Raw genomic sequence first — 18,671 nt, 5'->3', positions numbered from 1 at the left:
ATTTGGTCGGAAATTTCCGGGTCGTTACAGTACCCATCCGTTAAAGAAATTTCGTCCTCGAAATTTGGTAGAGGTTGTCATAAATAACAATAGGAATGTTTTCATGACGAATATGAGGTAATAATGAAATTTTATCATTATTGAAAGATTTAGATAAAACGATTTGGTTATGTGGGACGCACGAGCGAAGCTATCACAAAAGAGTGAAATGAGTAAATATAGAATTGTTGTAACCGATGACGTGATTAGGATTGATTTCCGGAATTTATGGAAAATCTTACGTAATAAGATTTGGTTCTTTGGCGATCAAGATCTTCTTTGATTTAGTGCGGCGATCTGTTTCGATTTCTTTGTCGAATATTTTGCTATAAATCCATTTCCTTCTCTTCCTTATTTCCACAACTCACATCTTCTATCCTTTCTCCTTCAACTCATACCTTAAAGTATTCTTTTAAATGCTCCATCCCGTTCTAATTATTGTTATACTTCTAACTTTCATATCTTTCATTCTTCTCTTTCATTTATCGCCAGAAGAATCTATTTACTTCTATCCTTTCCTCGGAATTATAATATTTTTAATTCTCCCGTGTCTTTACGTTGCAATACGTATTGATATACACGGTTTGTAAATCCTGGGTGATTTTCGGCCTTTGTATACTTCATTATTTTTCAAAGCTTCATACTTTCGTTTTCTCTTCCTGACTTCGAGTCAAGCGAGTAATGGTCCGGAATTTGTAGATATGAGATTCGAAATGAGTATAGCTAATGCTCTAAGAAAGAAATGGTAATAGGACAAATTTTGATTTGTCAAATTACCAGAATACCCCGGAAAAGATAGAACTGTCAGGATGACATGTTCCTATTATGTTTGAGAATTGGATAGAATGTAAGAGCCGTGTAACATGGCACATGATGATGGTACTGTGAATCATCACATTTCATTAGAAACTTAACATGACTTACTGTAATATAATGAAGTTGATCAAGTTTCATTATATTATACTAATTCATGCATCAGTTCCCAACACTGCTTCAAAACATTCCTATTTTAAACTTGAAGGTTTTAGAACTTAGAAACTAACACAGTTTCTTTTATGTTGTAACGCAGATATTACAGAGAGATAAATATTCTCAGATAAGAATAGTTGTGAAAATATCTCCAGAAATATGGAGAATATGTATAACGGAAGATATGAAGATATCTTATAATATCTAAGATAAGATGATGATGAAGAATATCATCGGGAAAGGTTTAGGATAAGGGGTAGGGTTTTTACTAATGGTTTCAGCAGGCACTGAATCGTTTGAATCCTTTGAAAGCAGATTCAGTTCTTGTGATTTATCTACATCCTCCTTCATACTTTGCTCAATCCGTTTTCCAGTTCCAACTCTCCTCTTTTTCTAACCTTTACCAACACAATGTACTTCATCATTAAACTTTTGACTGTTAAAGTCGTTTACAGTTTTTGCTGCTTCTTCAGCATTTCAAGAACTACTTCATAGTTCAGGATGTTTTTCAGAACTTCACATTCGAAATATGTAATTCTTAGGGGTAGTCGTTCTTGGTATAACTGGGAGAATTTCTACGAGATTTTCAAAATACTGATTGCGGATTTCGCCAAAGAGATAATGAGTTGCTGGTACGTCTGCTGATGATGTTGTGAAAAAGGTTCTCCGGTAACAACGGCGAAAGGACAAAGTATAAATATCGAGATTATAATAGGAGTAGTCTCACTGAGAAGTCGAAGTGGAGCTGTGACAAAATTAGCTTCTTGAAAAGGAATCGTATGATTGTTTTTGATAATGAATGATAAGGAATTCGACGCGGATACGTTTTAACTATAACTTCGGTTTCGAAAATTTTTCAGGTGCATCACTGTATGCATAAATCTTTCTTCCGTAAACGAGGTGCGGCTGGTTCAACTTCTCGATCGAGGTGTTTTCAAGAATCATGAAAAGATTTGAATGAGGATTATAATTGTCGAAGTACAAATGAGGTTTAGGATGAAATCAAGTGGCAAACTTGAAGAATTGTTTAGTTTCATATGTTATAATCAACATTTTATTTCATTTTAATTGTCCAATGTTTCTTCTTTATGCCACTTGTTGGATTTGGATAGGTAAAAATTCAAATATGAAATTTAAATGGAAATGGTTATTCTGGGGTGAACGGATACGTATATCGATGGTTGTAAGTAGAATAACAAATGACCGTTGAATCAGATTCAAGAATGTACAATATAACTTATTAATGTGAATTCTAAATATTCCTCGGGTACTACCCACCCGTTAAAATATTTTCATCATTAATAGTTTGTACGAAGGAATTTTTAATTACTATCTTTATGAAAATATACTTGCATATATATTTTCTTCAGAGATAATCATAGATTTAATGAGTCAATAAGATATTAAACTCATTTGATTTATCGTTAATTCTAGATTACATAATCTCTAAGACTTTAGAAATTACATAATCGTCATACGATACGTAAAGCGAAGATAATCGATGTAGAATGATATATAGAACGAAGATCATACTCGAAGTATAGATATTGAGTCGTGTGATGTTGATATTCGAGATACAGATTGTGATGTTGAGATTTTGGGGGTGACAAGAGTACTGTCGGCGTTGATGATGGTGGTATAGATTATGCTGCTGGTGCTGCTGCTGGTGTTTGTAACCTTCGCACCGTATTTTCTAAAGCCACTACCCGAGCGCGAAGCTCGTTGACTTCTTCTATTATACCGGGATGATTGACGGTTGGAACGAGCGAATGAACAAGATTCGAAATATGGGATAGTATGTAATCATGACGAGATACTCTAGAAATGAGCGAGAAAATGGTGTTTCGAATAGGTTCGCCGGTAAGTGCTTCAGGTTCATCGTTAAGAGGACAATTTGGTGGATGGAATGGATCACCTTCTTCTTGCCTCCAGAGATTTAGTATATTACGAACCCATCCCCAATTCATCCAAAATAGATGATGGGAAATTGGTTGATCCATTCCGGTGACGCTGTTCTCGGAGCTCGAATGGAAATCCATATCGGCGTAGCTATCGAAGTCGGAGGAATTCGAACTGGATGAAGAATCCATCTTGTATAGTCGGAGAAGTGAATTTTTGGTTTGGAATAGATTATAGGAGTTGGGTTTGGTACTCTTCAATACATAATTTACATATGTATATATAATATCAAAATCCCATGAATTACGGAGAATCTTTGAAATACGTCAGGCAATGTCTATAGTAACAGATACGCTAAGATATGAATTTTGTCTATACACTATCGATGCACTAAATGCAGTAAGACGTGTCTAGACTTAAGAATGATAAGCAGGCAGTTCCCTAAGGATGATAAGCAGATGATTTCCGACTAGGATTGATAAGCAAAACTTTTGACAGGCAGACACGGTCAAAGTCCAGACTCACTTAATGTATCCTAACAACTACTAGTTAGACACACTAATGCAAGGCCTGGTTCGCTAAGACCAACGCTCTGATACCAACTGAAAGGATCCGAAACTAATCATCCGAACGATGTCCATATTGATTATAAACGAATTACAAAAGTTGATAACATCGCGAGGTACTTGCCCTCTATATGATACATTTTACAAACGTTGTATTTATTCTTAAAAGGCAATCTATAGTTACATCCAGAATTGACATATTCGCCTGACATTTCATAATATTCAAATGACCTAAACCGCCATTTACTTAATAATAGTCTCTATGAACTTCAATGACTCGAATGCAACGCCTTATGATATAGGTCCTTAATGGCCTCAAGTAGTATCCTTAGTACGAGCTAATGCACAGCGGAAGACTTAATTCATACCTGAGAATAACATGCTTTAAAATGTCAACATAAAGTTGGTGAGATATAGGTTTAATGCCGGCAGCGATATAAATATAGACCACAAGATTTCGTATATAAACAGTTTAATAAAAATATTCTAAGTGGTTGAGCACTTGGTAACCATACTTAACAATTAATCACGTCGCATATTCCCTTTAATATGAAATCTTACTACACCGTACCAAGTGTAGTCACAAAACGAAGTACTGTGCAACCGTTGAATACTGGTCGTCCAGTCCGGTTGGGGTTGTCAGGCCCGATAGATCTATCAACAGGATTCGCGTTTACAATACCGCTGTAAATATTAGTTACCAAGCTACAGGGAAGTATGCCAGTGGTACAACTCAACGTAGAACATATTTTTCAGTTACTTGTGTCCATATCGTAAAACATAAAATACATGTATTCTCATCCCGAAATATTTAGAGTTTAAAAGTGGGACTATATACTCACTGTTGTCTCGAAGATATATATAATTTGACTCGGTCTTCCGGTTGATATCACGAACCTATCCATATATAATATATCAATACCTTTTCTTTTTAAACAAACGTTATATATATATATACTTGTTATACTTTTAATACTTTGAATAATTCCTTAGTCCGTAGTTAGCATTTCGTTGTTAGTAATTCAATTTTAATGGTTCATTTTTAGATGTTTAATATACCCGCAATGAAATAAACCAAACCCCCAACGAAATAAATAAAACCCCAACGTATATGAATTGGTCGAGATTAATCTTGACCCACGGTACCGGTGTTGTCAAATGACGTATTGCGTACATAAAGTACCGGTGTTGTCAAATGACGTGTTGCGTACAAACATGGGATCTTATAATTAATCTTCTCGTGTTGTTTACGGGTGATCCTGAACCATATAAAATTGAATTATGAGTACATATATATAAAATATCATGTTATCTTAGAAATATGTGATTTATATAATTTTTTTCCAATTAGTCCCGAAGTTGCACAAGTCTATGATAACCAATTTTGTTTCGGTCATAGTTTCTTCGTTACAAATCCGTTTTCGTTGATTCAAATTGCCATCTTCTTGGATCGAGTTCTTCTTTAAGACTATGAACTGAAAATACCTTGGTTTGTATTCAAAATCATACGGCATAGGTGAAACATTAGTGAAACATATGAAGTTAAACATTTTGTTACAAAAAAAAAATCATTTAATGACCATTTTTCTAAAAATACTTATACTTTGAAAAACCAAGTTTTACCTTATTAAATTAGCATATATTTAAGTTATATTACAGGTCTTGAAGTATTTTAAAAGTTAAGTTAGAAGGATCTATTTAGTTTGCAAACAAGTTTGAAAACATTCAAACTATGTTCTTGTTGTTAAACTTTTGTACCACAAAATATGATAGCTATATATATATGAATCGAATAAGGTTATGAACATAGATTCTACCTCAAGTTCCTTGGACAAGTTTGCTGTAAGAGAGGAGTAAGAAGCTAGAATCAAAAGGGTGATAGAAGTGGATGAAAGATTGGAAGTAAGTTGGTGTTCTTGGAAGGTTTTCTTGAAGTGTTTTTGTATGGTTTTCTTATGGTGTTTATGTAAGGTTTTTGAAGCTAGATCTTCTTAGAACTTTACTGAATTGTTGAAGGTGTTTAAGGGTTATAAGTGTGTGTGTTTTAGCTAGGAGATTGAAGTAGTAAATGAATCAAAATGATGATACATATATACTCCTAAAAATGTGATCTTTAAGGATAACATGACAAAATTTTAGTTTGTAATCTTATGTATTTGTCAAACAATAATACAAAAGCAATTACCTTATACCTAGGGTAGTAACAAGGGCTGGTTAGGTGGTGATTTGATGTGTATATACCAATAGTAAATACGTATAGAAGCTAGGTATGATACGAGTACAAATACTCTAGATATACGTATAGAAATTTTGTGAAAAATGGAATGAGGATTCAAATATAGCTATCTTTTGTGAATACACTTATATGATTTTATGTATTTAAGTCTTAAAAGTGAGTAAATACATTACTTATACGATATATGTATAAACATTATAAGTCTTAAGTATTTATGTCAAATAACGTTACGTATAGTTATCGTTTTGAAAACTTAAGTTAGTAGTTTCAAAATATACTTATAACTTATAGTTTTTGATACAAAATAAGATATTAAAACATTCATTAATCATGTTAAATATGTATATATACATATATATACACAAACGTATAATTATCATATATTGTATAGTTCGTGATATCATCGGTCAAACTAGACGGTCAAACGTTGTGTAAATCTCTTTTCGAAAACATAAGTCTCAACAATTAGGATTGCTTATCATGTTGGTAAGGTTTAATTTATGTAAATATTAATCTTATAAGTATAGAACGATCGAAAAAGTGCGGGTCACTTTAGGGTTTTTGCTTATCGTGTCGGAACCATATAGAGATTAGAGTTTAAATTTGGTCGGAAATTTCCGGGTCGTTACAAACTCAAAGTGTAAGTATTTTTAGAAAAATGATCATTAAATGTTGTTTTTATGATGGAAAATGATCACTTTCATAAGTTTCACCAAAGTTTGACCTATAACCTGTGATTTTGAATACAACCTAAGGTATTTTCAGTTCATATTCTTAAAATTTGACTCGATCCAAGGAAGTGGCAAGTTGAACCAACAAAAACGGAGTTGTAATGAAGAAACTACGACTAAAACAAGATCGGGTATGCGAAGCTAGTTTAGCTACGAAAATATTTGGAGAAAAATTAAATTAATCATATATTTCTAATTAATATGATATTTTATTTATATTTACTTATGATTTGATTTTATATATTTCAGGACCACCCGTAAACAACACGAGAAGATTAATCATAAGACCTTATGATTGTACGCAACACGTCATTTGACAACACGGTACTTTATGTACACAACACGTCATTTGACAACATGGTACCATGGGTCAAGATTAATTCTGATCAATACGAATACGATGGGGTCTTTATTTATTTTATTGAGCAACTAATTGTAGACCACTAACATCGGACTGCTAACTACGGACTAAGAAAATATTAAAAGTATTAAAAGTATATATATATATATATATATATATATATATATATATATATATGTAACGATTACTTAAAAAGAAAATATGTTGATATGTTATTGGTTAGGTTCGTGATATCTATCGGAGACCAAGTCGTGATAAATACCTTCAAGGCAAAAGTGAGTATATAGTCCCACTTTTAAACTCTAAATATTTCGGGATGAGAATACATGCATTTTATGATTTACGTTATGAACACAAGTGATTAAAAATATATATTCTACGTTGAGTTGTACCACTGGCATACTTCCCTGAAACTTGGTAACTACTATTTACATGAGGTATTGTAAACGCGAATCCTGTTGATAGATCTATCGGGCCTGACAACCCCAACCGGACTGGACGACCAGTATTCAACGGTTGCATAGTACTTCATTTCGGTGACTACACTTGGTACGGTGTAGTAAGATTTCATAATAAAGGGAATATGCGACGTTGATTAAATGTTAAGTATGGTTATCAAGTGCTCAACAACTTAGAATATCTTTATTAAAACGTTTATATATGAAATCTTGTGGTCTATATTTATAACGCTGCCGGCATTAAACTTATATCTCACCAACTTTATGTTGACGTTTTAAGCATGTTTATTCTCAGGTGATAACTAAAAGCTTCCGCTGCAACATGTTGAATTTAAGCAAGATCTTGAGTATGCATATTTGTGTCAAAAATAAAACTGCATATCGGAGGATTTGTAATGTAAAATATGTTGGAAGTCGTATTGTTATTATCACATGTAAAGTTTGTAAGTCTAAGATTATCGCTAAACGATAATCATTATTATCTTGTTTAAACCTTGTATTTGTAATAAAAGTTATGGTTTGTATTGTAAAAACGAATGCAGTTTTTGAAAAACGTCGCATATAGAGGTCAATACCTCGCGATGAAATCATATGTTATTGTATTCGTCCTTATGGTTAAGGTCGGGTTATGACAGCTTCTAGTAAACGTCATGATGAATTGCAAAAGGCAAAGGCTCTTGAAACTGAATGTTTATTGGAACTTGGTGAAATTGAAACGGGTAAAGGAGCTAACTAGGTTGGGACCTTAAGAAGAGCAGGTGATACTCGTTGGGGTTCCCATTTTTCTTCAGTTTGCAGTTTGATTTCAATGTTTAATTCTACTCGTGTTGTTCTTAGAGGAATAATTGATGATGGATCTTGTTCTTCTCAACGTGGAGATGCTGATACAGCTTATGGTTACACAAAATCATTTGAGTTCGTGTTGATTTTACACTTAATGAAGGAGATATTGGGAAAGACTGAATTTCTTTCCCAAGCTTTGCAAAAGAAATCTCAAGATATTATCAATGCCATGACGCTAGTTACAGCAACAAAGGAGTATCTTAATGATTTAAGAAATAACGGATGGGATTCTTTACTTGAACGAGTGAAAATATTTTCGGAGAAACACGAAGTAGATATTCCTGATTTGAGCGCTCCATACAAGTCTGGTCGATATCGCCCTCGTCGACAAGATAATCATGTTACTTTTGAACATTATTATCGAGTAGATGTCTTCATTAGCACACTTGACACACAGTTGTTAGAGCTAAACAATAGATTTGACGATCAAGCTATGGAGTTATTAACTCTTAGCTCCACTTTAGTTCCAAGAAAAGACTCGAAATTGTTAAATGTTGATCATCTTTGTTCTCTAGTTGAGAAATACTATCCTGTAGATTTTACATAGCAAGAGAGAAACCGATTGAAATCTGAGTTGGAGTTGTTTAATATTGAGTTGGGAAAGAACCCGAAGCTAATTGGTGCATCAACTCTTACTGAAGTATGTAGAGGTCTTGTGGAAACTTGGAAACACGAGAACTATAATATGCTGGACAGGTTAATTCGACTGATCTTAACGATTCCCGTTTCAACTGCTACAACCGAGAGAGCATTTTTAGGGATGAAAATATGCAAGAATCGGCTTCGCAACAAGATGTCCGATGAATTTCTAGCGGATAATTTGGTGGTTTATATTGAAAGAGAAATTGCTGAAAAGTTTAATTCTGAATCTGTAATCGATGAATTTAAAATGCTCAAAGGTCGTCGAGCCGAATTGTAATGATTTTTATTATCGCACATATATAATTATGATGATGATTATTTTGTTCAAGTACTACACTAAAAAAATTAATGTTCGCCCTCCTAGTCAGAAACTTTAAGTTCCGCCACTGGCTGTGGGGAAATGGGTGATAGTGTTTCGCCAGGCTCCAGTGGGCTACCGGGGACCGCTGGATGGGTTGACAAAGTCAACACAGGGCTAACATGTCTCTGCCGATACACATGTTTTTTGAAACAATATAGATATATAATGTACTTTTATGAAAGACCAAAGGGTAAATATCTAAATTTCTCTAATATTTCGTGATTAATTCGTATAGTGGTATTTGTGAGTTTGCCATAAAAAAAAATAATCCTCCTAACACAATAATAAACATTTGAGTTCTTACAAATGAGCATGAAAGTTTTTATTTCTACAATCTTTCACATAAAGTTTTAATTTCTGAAACGTAAAATCATAAATAGCAAACTTTTGGGTTCTTACAAATAAGCACAAAAGTTTTTATTTTACTATCCTTCACATAAAGTTTTTATTTTACAAATAAACACACCTAAAGTTTACTTATTACAAATTAGTACAAAAAGCTTTCACTTTTTATAAATGAACACACTTACTTAAACATAAACTTTTTATTTTTTTGTACATAAGGACAACTTTTTTTTTTGTTTTTTTACAAATGAACATACCTTTTACAAATGAACAGACTTGCTAAATATGAACATTTTACTTCTTACAAATGTTCACAAAACTTTTTTATATTTTTTTGGACATCAGTTTGGGATCACCTAGGGGGACTTAATCACAGAGGCGGATCCGGTGTATAAGAGAGGGGGCGCCCGCCCCCGGTGGATTTCAAAATTTTAGTGCAAATTTTTTCGGTTTTTCGATTTTGCCCCCGGTGAAAATTTTTTTTTGCCCCAAACCTTTCATATTTTGCCTCAAAACCTCCATATTTTGTCCCAAAAAATTCGTATTTTGCCCAAAAACCTTCAAATTTTGCTCAAAAAACTCTATATTTTGCCAAAAAAAAATTCCTACGTTTTAGAAAAAATTTCGCCCCCGGTGAAAAATTTTCCTGGATCCGCCACTGCTTAATCACCCACGCGATCATCATTCGTAGTTACATAACCTGTGACGCCCCGTACAAAACCATCGTGTACAGATCATCAACAACAGGATCATTACAAGGTCAAACATTATATGCTGTTTGAAAACCAGTTTTGCATTTATAAAAAGATAGCGTTTACAAAAGATAACGTGACACAAAGGTCGTTACATAGTCATTATTTGAAAATAACATAAATTACGAATGCAAAAGAAAAGTTCCATGATTGAGACATCTCTAAGTAATGCAGCGGAATTCTAGCACAGCAGGTCCTTAACAGCAACTTTAAACACCAAGACAGCAAGTCTAAAGAGCGGAAGCAACAACGTCTAAGCACCTGAGAAATACATGCTTAAAAAGTCAACACGAATGTTGGTGAGCTATAGTTTGTCTGTAATCAGTAATGTAATGTAGGTCACGAGATTTCAGTGCTTCAAACCAGCGTTTCAAATCAGTATTTCAAATCAGTATGATAAAGTATATGCTTAATCCGTGGGCACTTGGTAACTAACTTAACGTTTATAACCCCCTAAAAAGACACTTGGCGAGTGCGTATGTTTACGAAGTATTAAACACCCGTTAAATGCTAGCGCGACTAGCCCGAGTGAGGATGTCAAACCCTATGGATCCGTATCTAAGATTCGCATTCACCGGTTCAAAGACCAATGACTAAACGTTACCGAGCTAAGGGGAAAGTTTATGCCGTTGTATAACCCACACATATATAAAGTTTAAGTACTCGTGCCTAGTATGTAAAACGTAAAAAGCGCATATATTCTCAGTCCCAAAATAGTTAAAGTAAAAAGGGATGCTATAACTCACAGTGATAAGAGCGGTAAAGTTGATAATGAAAGTATGCAAGTAGTAAGTCGGTCCGAAAGGTCGTCAACCTAAGTCAAAGGTTACTAGGTCAGTATGTTATCCTCATAAGTTCTAATAGTGCATAAAATAAGTTTAAGTGTCATCATCATCATCATTCATCATAAAAGCCAAGTAAGTTTGACAAGAATAGAGATCGAAACAGTAGGCTGAATTCGGTCAGCTTCTACGACCTCTACGTAAATCGAAAGGACGCGTAATCAGTGGCTATGGCTCTGTATACGAGTCCCCTAGTTTCTGACCAATTTCCAGAACTAAAATCGTCTTCGTTTGACCGTGGCGACGGTTTAAGTGGGAGTATGTCAGAAATTTCAGCACAACGGTAATAGGGTGTAGTCACTTTCGGAAGGCCATAAATCCTAAACCGTAACTCGGATTAAGATGAGGTATAAACGAAAAATCATCTAATCGAACCGAACTAACTGAAAATTAACTTTCCAGTAGCCCATGTGGTCTGATCAGATCCCGAAAACAGTAAGCAAGGTGCTCCGGTGGGGTTCTTAGTGCTTGATGCTCATCACGGTTCTCATCCTTGATGCTTGTAGCTTCAAGTGTACAACTCGTTGATGGGTTAGCATCACTTTGACCAATATTCTACCATCAACACACAATATGTTAAGACCAAGTAAGAACACAGCTCATTTAAGAGTCTTAGATGGATGATGAACCAAGGTTACATCATATCCTTAGTCTTAACACAATTACAAGTTACATTTACAACTAAAGCTACAAACTTTACTTCAATCAAGCAAGTATGAACATAATCTAAGTCAAATAAAGTGATGGAACCCTAAGCTAGAGAGCTTGGATCCCTTTCACACAAGTTTTAAGGTCACAAAGCTAGAAAGCTTGAACCTTTAGTGTTCTTTAAGAACTTGAAGCATAAAGCTTAGATCTTTAAGTTACATGAAGACCATAGAAACAAGTTTTGATCTTTATAACAAAGTAATGAGATCATAAGTTAGAAAACTTAGATCCATCAAAAGATATGAAGATTCAAGCTAGAAAGTTTGCATCTTGGTTGTTCTTGAAGATCTTGAAGCATAAAGCTTGGATCTTTAAGTTACATGAAGACCATAAACACAAGTTTTGATCTTTATAACAAAGTAATGAGATCATAAGTTAGAAAACTTAGATCCATCAAAATATATGAAGATTCAAGCTAGAAAGCTTGCATCTTGGTTGTTCTTGAAGATCTTGAAGTATAAAGTTTGGATCTTTAAGTTACATGAATATTACAAACACAAGTTTGAATCTTTATAACAAAATAACAAGATTTAAAGTTAAAAGATATAGATCTAAAAAGTGGGTGAAGATTCAAAGCTAGAAAGCTTGAATCTTCCATGTTCTTGAAAGATTCAAATCCATATTTGAATTTACAAGATGTAATCAAGATCAAAAGTTAAAAAGCTAGACCCATGATGATGATGATGATGATGATGAATTCGTGATGATGAGAAGGAGAAGAAGAAGAGAAATTCAAAATACTTACACTTAGAGAGAGAAAGGCTAGAGAGAGAATTAGAGAGTGAGTGTGTGTGAATTACAAATGAAAGCAAGTGTAAAATGGATGGAATGAGGCTTGTATTTATAGGTGGTGAGGGGAGGGTAGGGGTGTTGTGGCCGTTGGAATTAGGGGGGACAAGGGGGGACAAAAGTTTGCTTTTTGGTTAATGGTTGTCTAAAGTTGGTGCTTATGTTAGGATCTCATGCAACATTAAGGATAATATTTGACATAAATGCTAGCATGTTCCCTCTAATAAATGGGCATTTGTCTTACATATTAATGGGTCACTAGCTAATAATAAATTGGCTAATTAAATAGTCCACTAACTAGTGTAGGGTGAGCTAAGGCACAGCAAGGTAGAAAGTCTAACAAGACTAACTAGTAAGCATAAGTAAATTACTACGCGTAATTAAACATCCATAAACCCAAGTAATTATTATTATAAAATAATAATTAAGATTTCGTAGTCATAATATTCCGATTACGACAAAAGTCAAACGTGTACGCAGTACGCAGTTTGTTCGAAACGTCAAGTGACACTAACGGTCATAAAGGCTTCCGGTGATCAAGTTAAGTATCCTACGTACTCAAAGGCACGTTTGAACATATAAATGAAAGTAAACCACGTGTATTAAGATTTCAGAGTATAAGATAGCACAGTACGCACAAATACGGAGTTTCGCAAAAACACAAGGCACAAAAGCAAGTCGAAAAAGTCGGGTCGTTACATTACCCACCTGTTAATGGAAATTTCGTCCCGAAATTTGAGGAGTGACTAAAAATGGTGCCGTATTTAAATAAGAAGTAGCGTATCAAAGTTCCGAAAGATTCATGGCCTCAAAAGTGAGCTATTTACCTTGAAAGGTACTCGGGCGTATAAAAGTAAGAATAGGTATATGCCATTGATTAAGTCTCTTGTCCTAAGAGATCAACACATTGATTTCGTTTCTGGTTAACATGAGTATATCATCTGAATATATCCACAAAAGGAAAGATGATGTTTTTAGCCCTACAGGCATCTTTAGTAAGCTGGATGCTTGAAATACGTCATGAATGTTACTATACTCATCTAAACACTGAGCGCTTATGTCGCAATACAAGGCTGACAGATAGAATGGAAAACATGGTGATCACAACATACTGCGTGTGAACTTATCTTTGGATGGAATGAAAGCACAGTTCCATAATGTAACTTTATCCTTTCAGTTACATGTTAAAGTTATGGTTAACATCAACTAGAACAACATATAGTTGCAACCAACGAAGGAAGGAATACGTAGAGTAACCATATCAGTGTCGTAGATGTTTTAAGCAGTCCTTTTCCAAGAGGATAACAAGATTCCTAGATTCCTAAAGTATTCCACATTTCATTTCCGAAAGAAATTCGCACGAAAGGTGTGATCTTTGAACGAGAGTGAACTCTTCGATTGGTTCGTTCTGAATTTATCCTTATACTTAAGGGGATGCGCGGATGAGAAGATACGTGAACTTTTGATTCTAAAGAATGGTTTACTCCAAGTGAAAAGAATCTCAAAAACGATTCCTTGTACCTCAACCTACTGATTCATAGAGACGATGTTTACGAGAGTGTTGCGATTAGCCGTGAAATATTGAGAGTAGAAACCCGCCTAGTGCCTTTCCTACGATAGGGTGACTACTAAGTTTACCTCAGAAAACTGATTTATCGGCTCGCGTTTTCGCCACGTCTAACCTTAAAAGGAACATTTTACGAGCGCAAAGACTTTCTAACAAATTTTATAAACATGCCACCCAAAGTGGCTCAAGCGTTTTTAACAAAGATTTTAATAGTAAGCTTCATCCCTAACGGAGGGCAAGAAGAAGTGTGATCCCTATATGGTGTAGTCTAATACGAAAACCTTTAATAAAATCAACCAAGGAAGTTTTGAAAAACCTTTAAACGTTCGATGTGACAACATGAACGGAACGAAGTTCCTAGTAAATTTAGAAGTATGTATAACGTGTACCATTTTGCTCAAAACTATTTGTCTTAAGTTAAACAACTCAACAGAGGAGCGATTTTTAAAGAATTTGGATGTATAACTTGGTATGTACTAACCAAAATAAGTAAGGGTAGATTTATACATATATGATTTTATAAATCGCATAAGTGATAGAAAAGTTTTTAGTACTTTCATTTGTCCATAAATCTCGTGAGGACCGCACAAATAAGCAACGTGTAAAAATTTTGATAAACATAGTTTTTCGTATTTCAGAGGTTACGAGTTGAAAAAGATTGAGTGAAAAATCTTTGAATCGTCGGGTGACATGTTACTAGGTAATGAAAACTAATGAATTAAATGTAGTTTTGATAATTATCAGGATACAAGTCTTTGGGTCAAAAATGTTCACGTGCGAAGCCGTTGCTAAAAAGTGAGGTATGAAGGATAGAGAATGAGGATGAGAAGTTAATCGCTTCTTGACTTTGTAAAATGCCAAACAGGTTATGACTAATGCTAGAGTCGGAATACTAATGGTGTTAATATCGCTATATGAGAATCCCTTAGAATATGTCAGGATATAGAGTTATGTAAGAAAGAGCATCGTTCCAACAGGTGTGGCAAATAGTATCCTTAGGGTGATGCAATAATTTTGAATGGTTTAAGTGTTAGTAGATGCCCGAAGGCTCTGCATGATGTGATAGTATGTGCCTTCATCACATATACACTCACACATGAATCTCTAGGTTTCGACGGTTGTAAAGTCTTCACGATGACTTGAATACGAATAAGCAACGAAATTTTTTTATATAATAAGCAACGAAAATTTTATCGAAATTGTTTTAGGTGACAATGTAAGAAAAGAAATGAAGTTCTTAGTAAACTAGAGTTACGTATAACATGTACCATTCAAAGTAAAATATCTTTTGAATGAAAGATTTGGTTTGTAAAAGTGAAAGTAATTTCATATGTCTTAGTCAAAAATAAGTAATTATTTACTTTATATAACATATACGATTTCAAAAATTTGCACGAACGGCAAATAAAATAAATTTATTTTTATAAAACTTTGAGAGGATCGTACCGTAAAATAGTGTGTGAAAAATTTTTGGCAAACAAAATTTTCATATTTCGGAGGTTACAAGTTGAAAAAGGATTGATGAGGATTGAGTAAAAGATTTTGAAAATTTCGGGTGATCTTTGAGGTAATAAAAACCATTGAGTTTAAAAGTGGTTGATGACTATTGGTAGGGCATAAGTCTTCCGACCAAAAATGCTTAAGTGTAAAGTTGTTGCTTATAAGTGAGTTACGAAAGAGAGAGTATGAGGATGGGGATTAACTACCCATTGATTTTGGAAATCTCGAACTGGTATAACTAATATCGACGTAAGAAGGGTGATGGTGTGATTATCATCGATTAAGAATTCTCTCGGAATAAGTTAGGATTCAGAGTCGCATAAGAATGAGCATCAAATAAGATTCTTGGGTAGTATAGAATTTGAATTGCTGAAGTGACGGGATACAATTTCGTTTATGTATCGTTGTCCATTGTATCGGTTTCTTTCATGGTTAGAAAGTGAGCAGATTTGGTGAGGCGATCAACGATGATCCAGATAGTGTCATAACTGTCTATTGTTTTCGGCAGCTTCGGGATGAAATCCATCGTCATCCCTTCCCATTTCCATTGTGGGATCTCGGGTTGTTGAAGTAACCCAGATGGCTTTTGGCTCACCATCCTCGCAAGGTATACGAATAATCTTCTCACTATAAATAACTTTCGCTTTCATCCTTGAAAGCCAGTCCGTTCCAACTATTTCATTAAAGCTTCCTAAATTGATGAGTATTAGGTTAATCCTAAAGTCCATTCTAACCATTACATCAAGCTTCCTAACTTTATGGGTGTTAGGTTAATCTTAAGGTTTATTCCAACCAATTCTTATCGCACTGCCGTGAAAAATTCTATCAGTCTTCTCAAATAACATCGGCTTTGTGCGTCGGTAACTAATCCTTTCCAACTACTACTTTAAAACTTCCAAGTTTTATTGACATGAGGTCATCTCCAAATGACCCACCTGTTAATTTTAAGGTACTACCTTAAATCATTCCTCTATCTCTGCCAGCTTACCATTAGCTTGTCCTATAGAATACTTAGCTCTCATGTTTGTTAATGGTTTATTAGTCATAACACTAGGGTTCTTAGATATAAGGTTTCTATCGTTCTAGTATTAAACAACTCCAAGACAATAAAACGTTGTGACGAAACGTACCCTAACTAATATCAGGATCCATGCGAGTCTCCATAGCTGAGATAACGATTTCTCTACCGCAAGTAAGTCCAAACTTTTTCCTATTTGAGAACTTTTTCCTTAAGTGTCCAGGGTGTCTATATCCATAACAAATTTTCGGGTTATCAATTCTGCAATCAAGGCCCTCCTTATACAGTATCTGGATTACGTGGTTATCCTTTCTAGACCATAATGCGTATACTCAAGTGGTTCCTACCAAAATTTCCTTTGAATCACTTCATATTCCTCATGTAATAATATTGGGACTTCTGCATGATTTACTTCAATATAATCACGCTGGCCTGGCGTCATTATATTGTACTAAATCGTACGTTCATTCCAATATCGCTCCATATGGTCAACGTAACATGATCACTTCAAGTTCTACTCAATTTCATCTAACGGTGCTTTTATCTATGCCATCTGATATTGCTCAAATTAGACATATCTTTAGTCGCAATATCAAGTTCTATCGTTGTTTATTTCGTGTGTAAACATAGTATTTTCGTTTGTATTCCATTTTATTGTAAAATAGTTAGAATCATTGTGTAATTGAAGAAATATGGAAGATTTTGGATGATACTACTCAGAGATCGAAAACAAGTCAAAAAGTCGATGAATAGTAGAGTGCGCCAAGGAGTGCGCTCAGCTCACTCGTCCAAATTTTAATCAGAGAATTCTGGGATCGAAAACAAGTCAAAAAGCATGAATAGTAGAGTGCGCCAAGGAGTGCGCTCAGCTCACTCGTCCAAATTTTGATCAGCGAATTCTGGGATCGAAAACAAGTCAAAAAGCATGAATAGTAGAGTGCGCCAAGGAGTGCGCTCAGCGCACTTTTTCCGCGCACTCTGACGTGTAAAGCAGATCTGGATGTGCAACTCAAGCTGTAAAATGGAATTGTGGTAGGTGAACAGTGCGCTCAGCGCACCCCAAATAATGCGCTCGGCGCACCCTACTTTCCAGCTACTGTTCAGCCTTTTAAAACCCCTTTCCAGCTTCATTCTTGAGACACCACTACACAGTCATTTTCAGAGGCAGAGGTTACGATTCAAGGTGATCCTTGGAGTAATCCAAGATCACCTAATCCATCATTTCAATCCGGAATCAAGAATCATGAGGATCATCATCCAAGATTGCTTCAAGAGGTCGATTCTTGTTAGTTCAATGAATTCTATCTTTGTTTCCAGTTTGTTATTGTCTTTAATTATGGTTGTTAGCTAGTTCTTTTTATGATTGTCTAGATAAATAACCGAGATGTTGATTGTTTACTTTTGTTGATTGATTGTTCTTATGCATGATAGTTTGATGTTTGAATAAAAGAACCATTCTTGTTAAGTTTAGTCTTTTTGATTCGATTAGTTAGTATACTTGTTCAACTAAGAAACATCATCTTGTTGATTTAGTATATCGATTTACACCTAGTGACAAGTGTTTGCCCGTCTTTGACCAAAAGGGGTAAGTTGCGTTCAAACGGTTAATCTCTATAGGAATGTAAGAACGACACTTGTAGATACTTTCGGATAGCTTAATTGATATGTGTAGTTGTCTAGGAGAACGATCACTTCCCTAGAATCTGTTATGCATATTTTCACTACTCGATTCCATATAACTAATAAGTGTTAGTAATTTGCCTTATCTAGTGACGTTCATAGGGATCCTATTACTATACTAAATTGATTACTTGGGTTGGGTGAATTGGGCATTTAACCGGACCAAGGGAATGAACTAAGCTAAACCATTAGTTGACATAGGAGTGGATCATGATCAACACATCATTGGCATGATCATCATTAAAGTCTTTAGACTAGTTGAATTAGTTAATTACAAATAGGAGGTCTTAGATGACAAGAACATCACTTGCGTCGTGTAATCCCGTTTGAGTGTTTGCGCAAGACTACTCTTGGTAAACCAATTA

At 34.7% G+C, this 18,671-nt stretch overlaps 1 protein-coding gene across 1 annotated transcript in view; it reads left to right on the top strand.

Moving 5' to 3' along the window:
* The window catches only part of LOC139849857 (uncharacterized), a 31,529-nt gene extending 22,508 nt beyond the window's left edge, over window positions 1-9,021 (top strand). The window contains exons 3-4 of the mRNA XM_071839476.1: window positions 8,097-8,442; window positions 8,650-9,021. Of these exons, the coding sequence (XP_071695577.1) occupies window positions 8,097-8,442; window positions 8,650-9,021 (718 nt within the window). The remainder of the gene's footprint in view (window positions 1-8,096; window positions 8,443-8,649) is intronic.
* The last annotated feature ends 9,650 nt before the right edge of the window (window positions 9,022-18,671 follow it).

This window comes from Rutidosis leptorrhynchoides, chromosome 5 (assembly GCF_046630445.1).
Source record: "Rutidosis leptorrhynchoides isolate AG116_Rl617_1_P2 chromosome 5, CSIRO_AGI_Rlap_v1, whole genome shotgun sequence".
NCBI classification, from domain to species: domain Eukaryota; kingdom Viridiplantae; phylum Streptophyta; class Magnoliopsida; order Asterales; family Asteraceae; genus Rutidosis; species Rutidosis leptorrhynchoides.
This window is presented reverse-complemented; position numbering and strand designations above follow the sequence as displayed.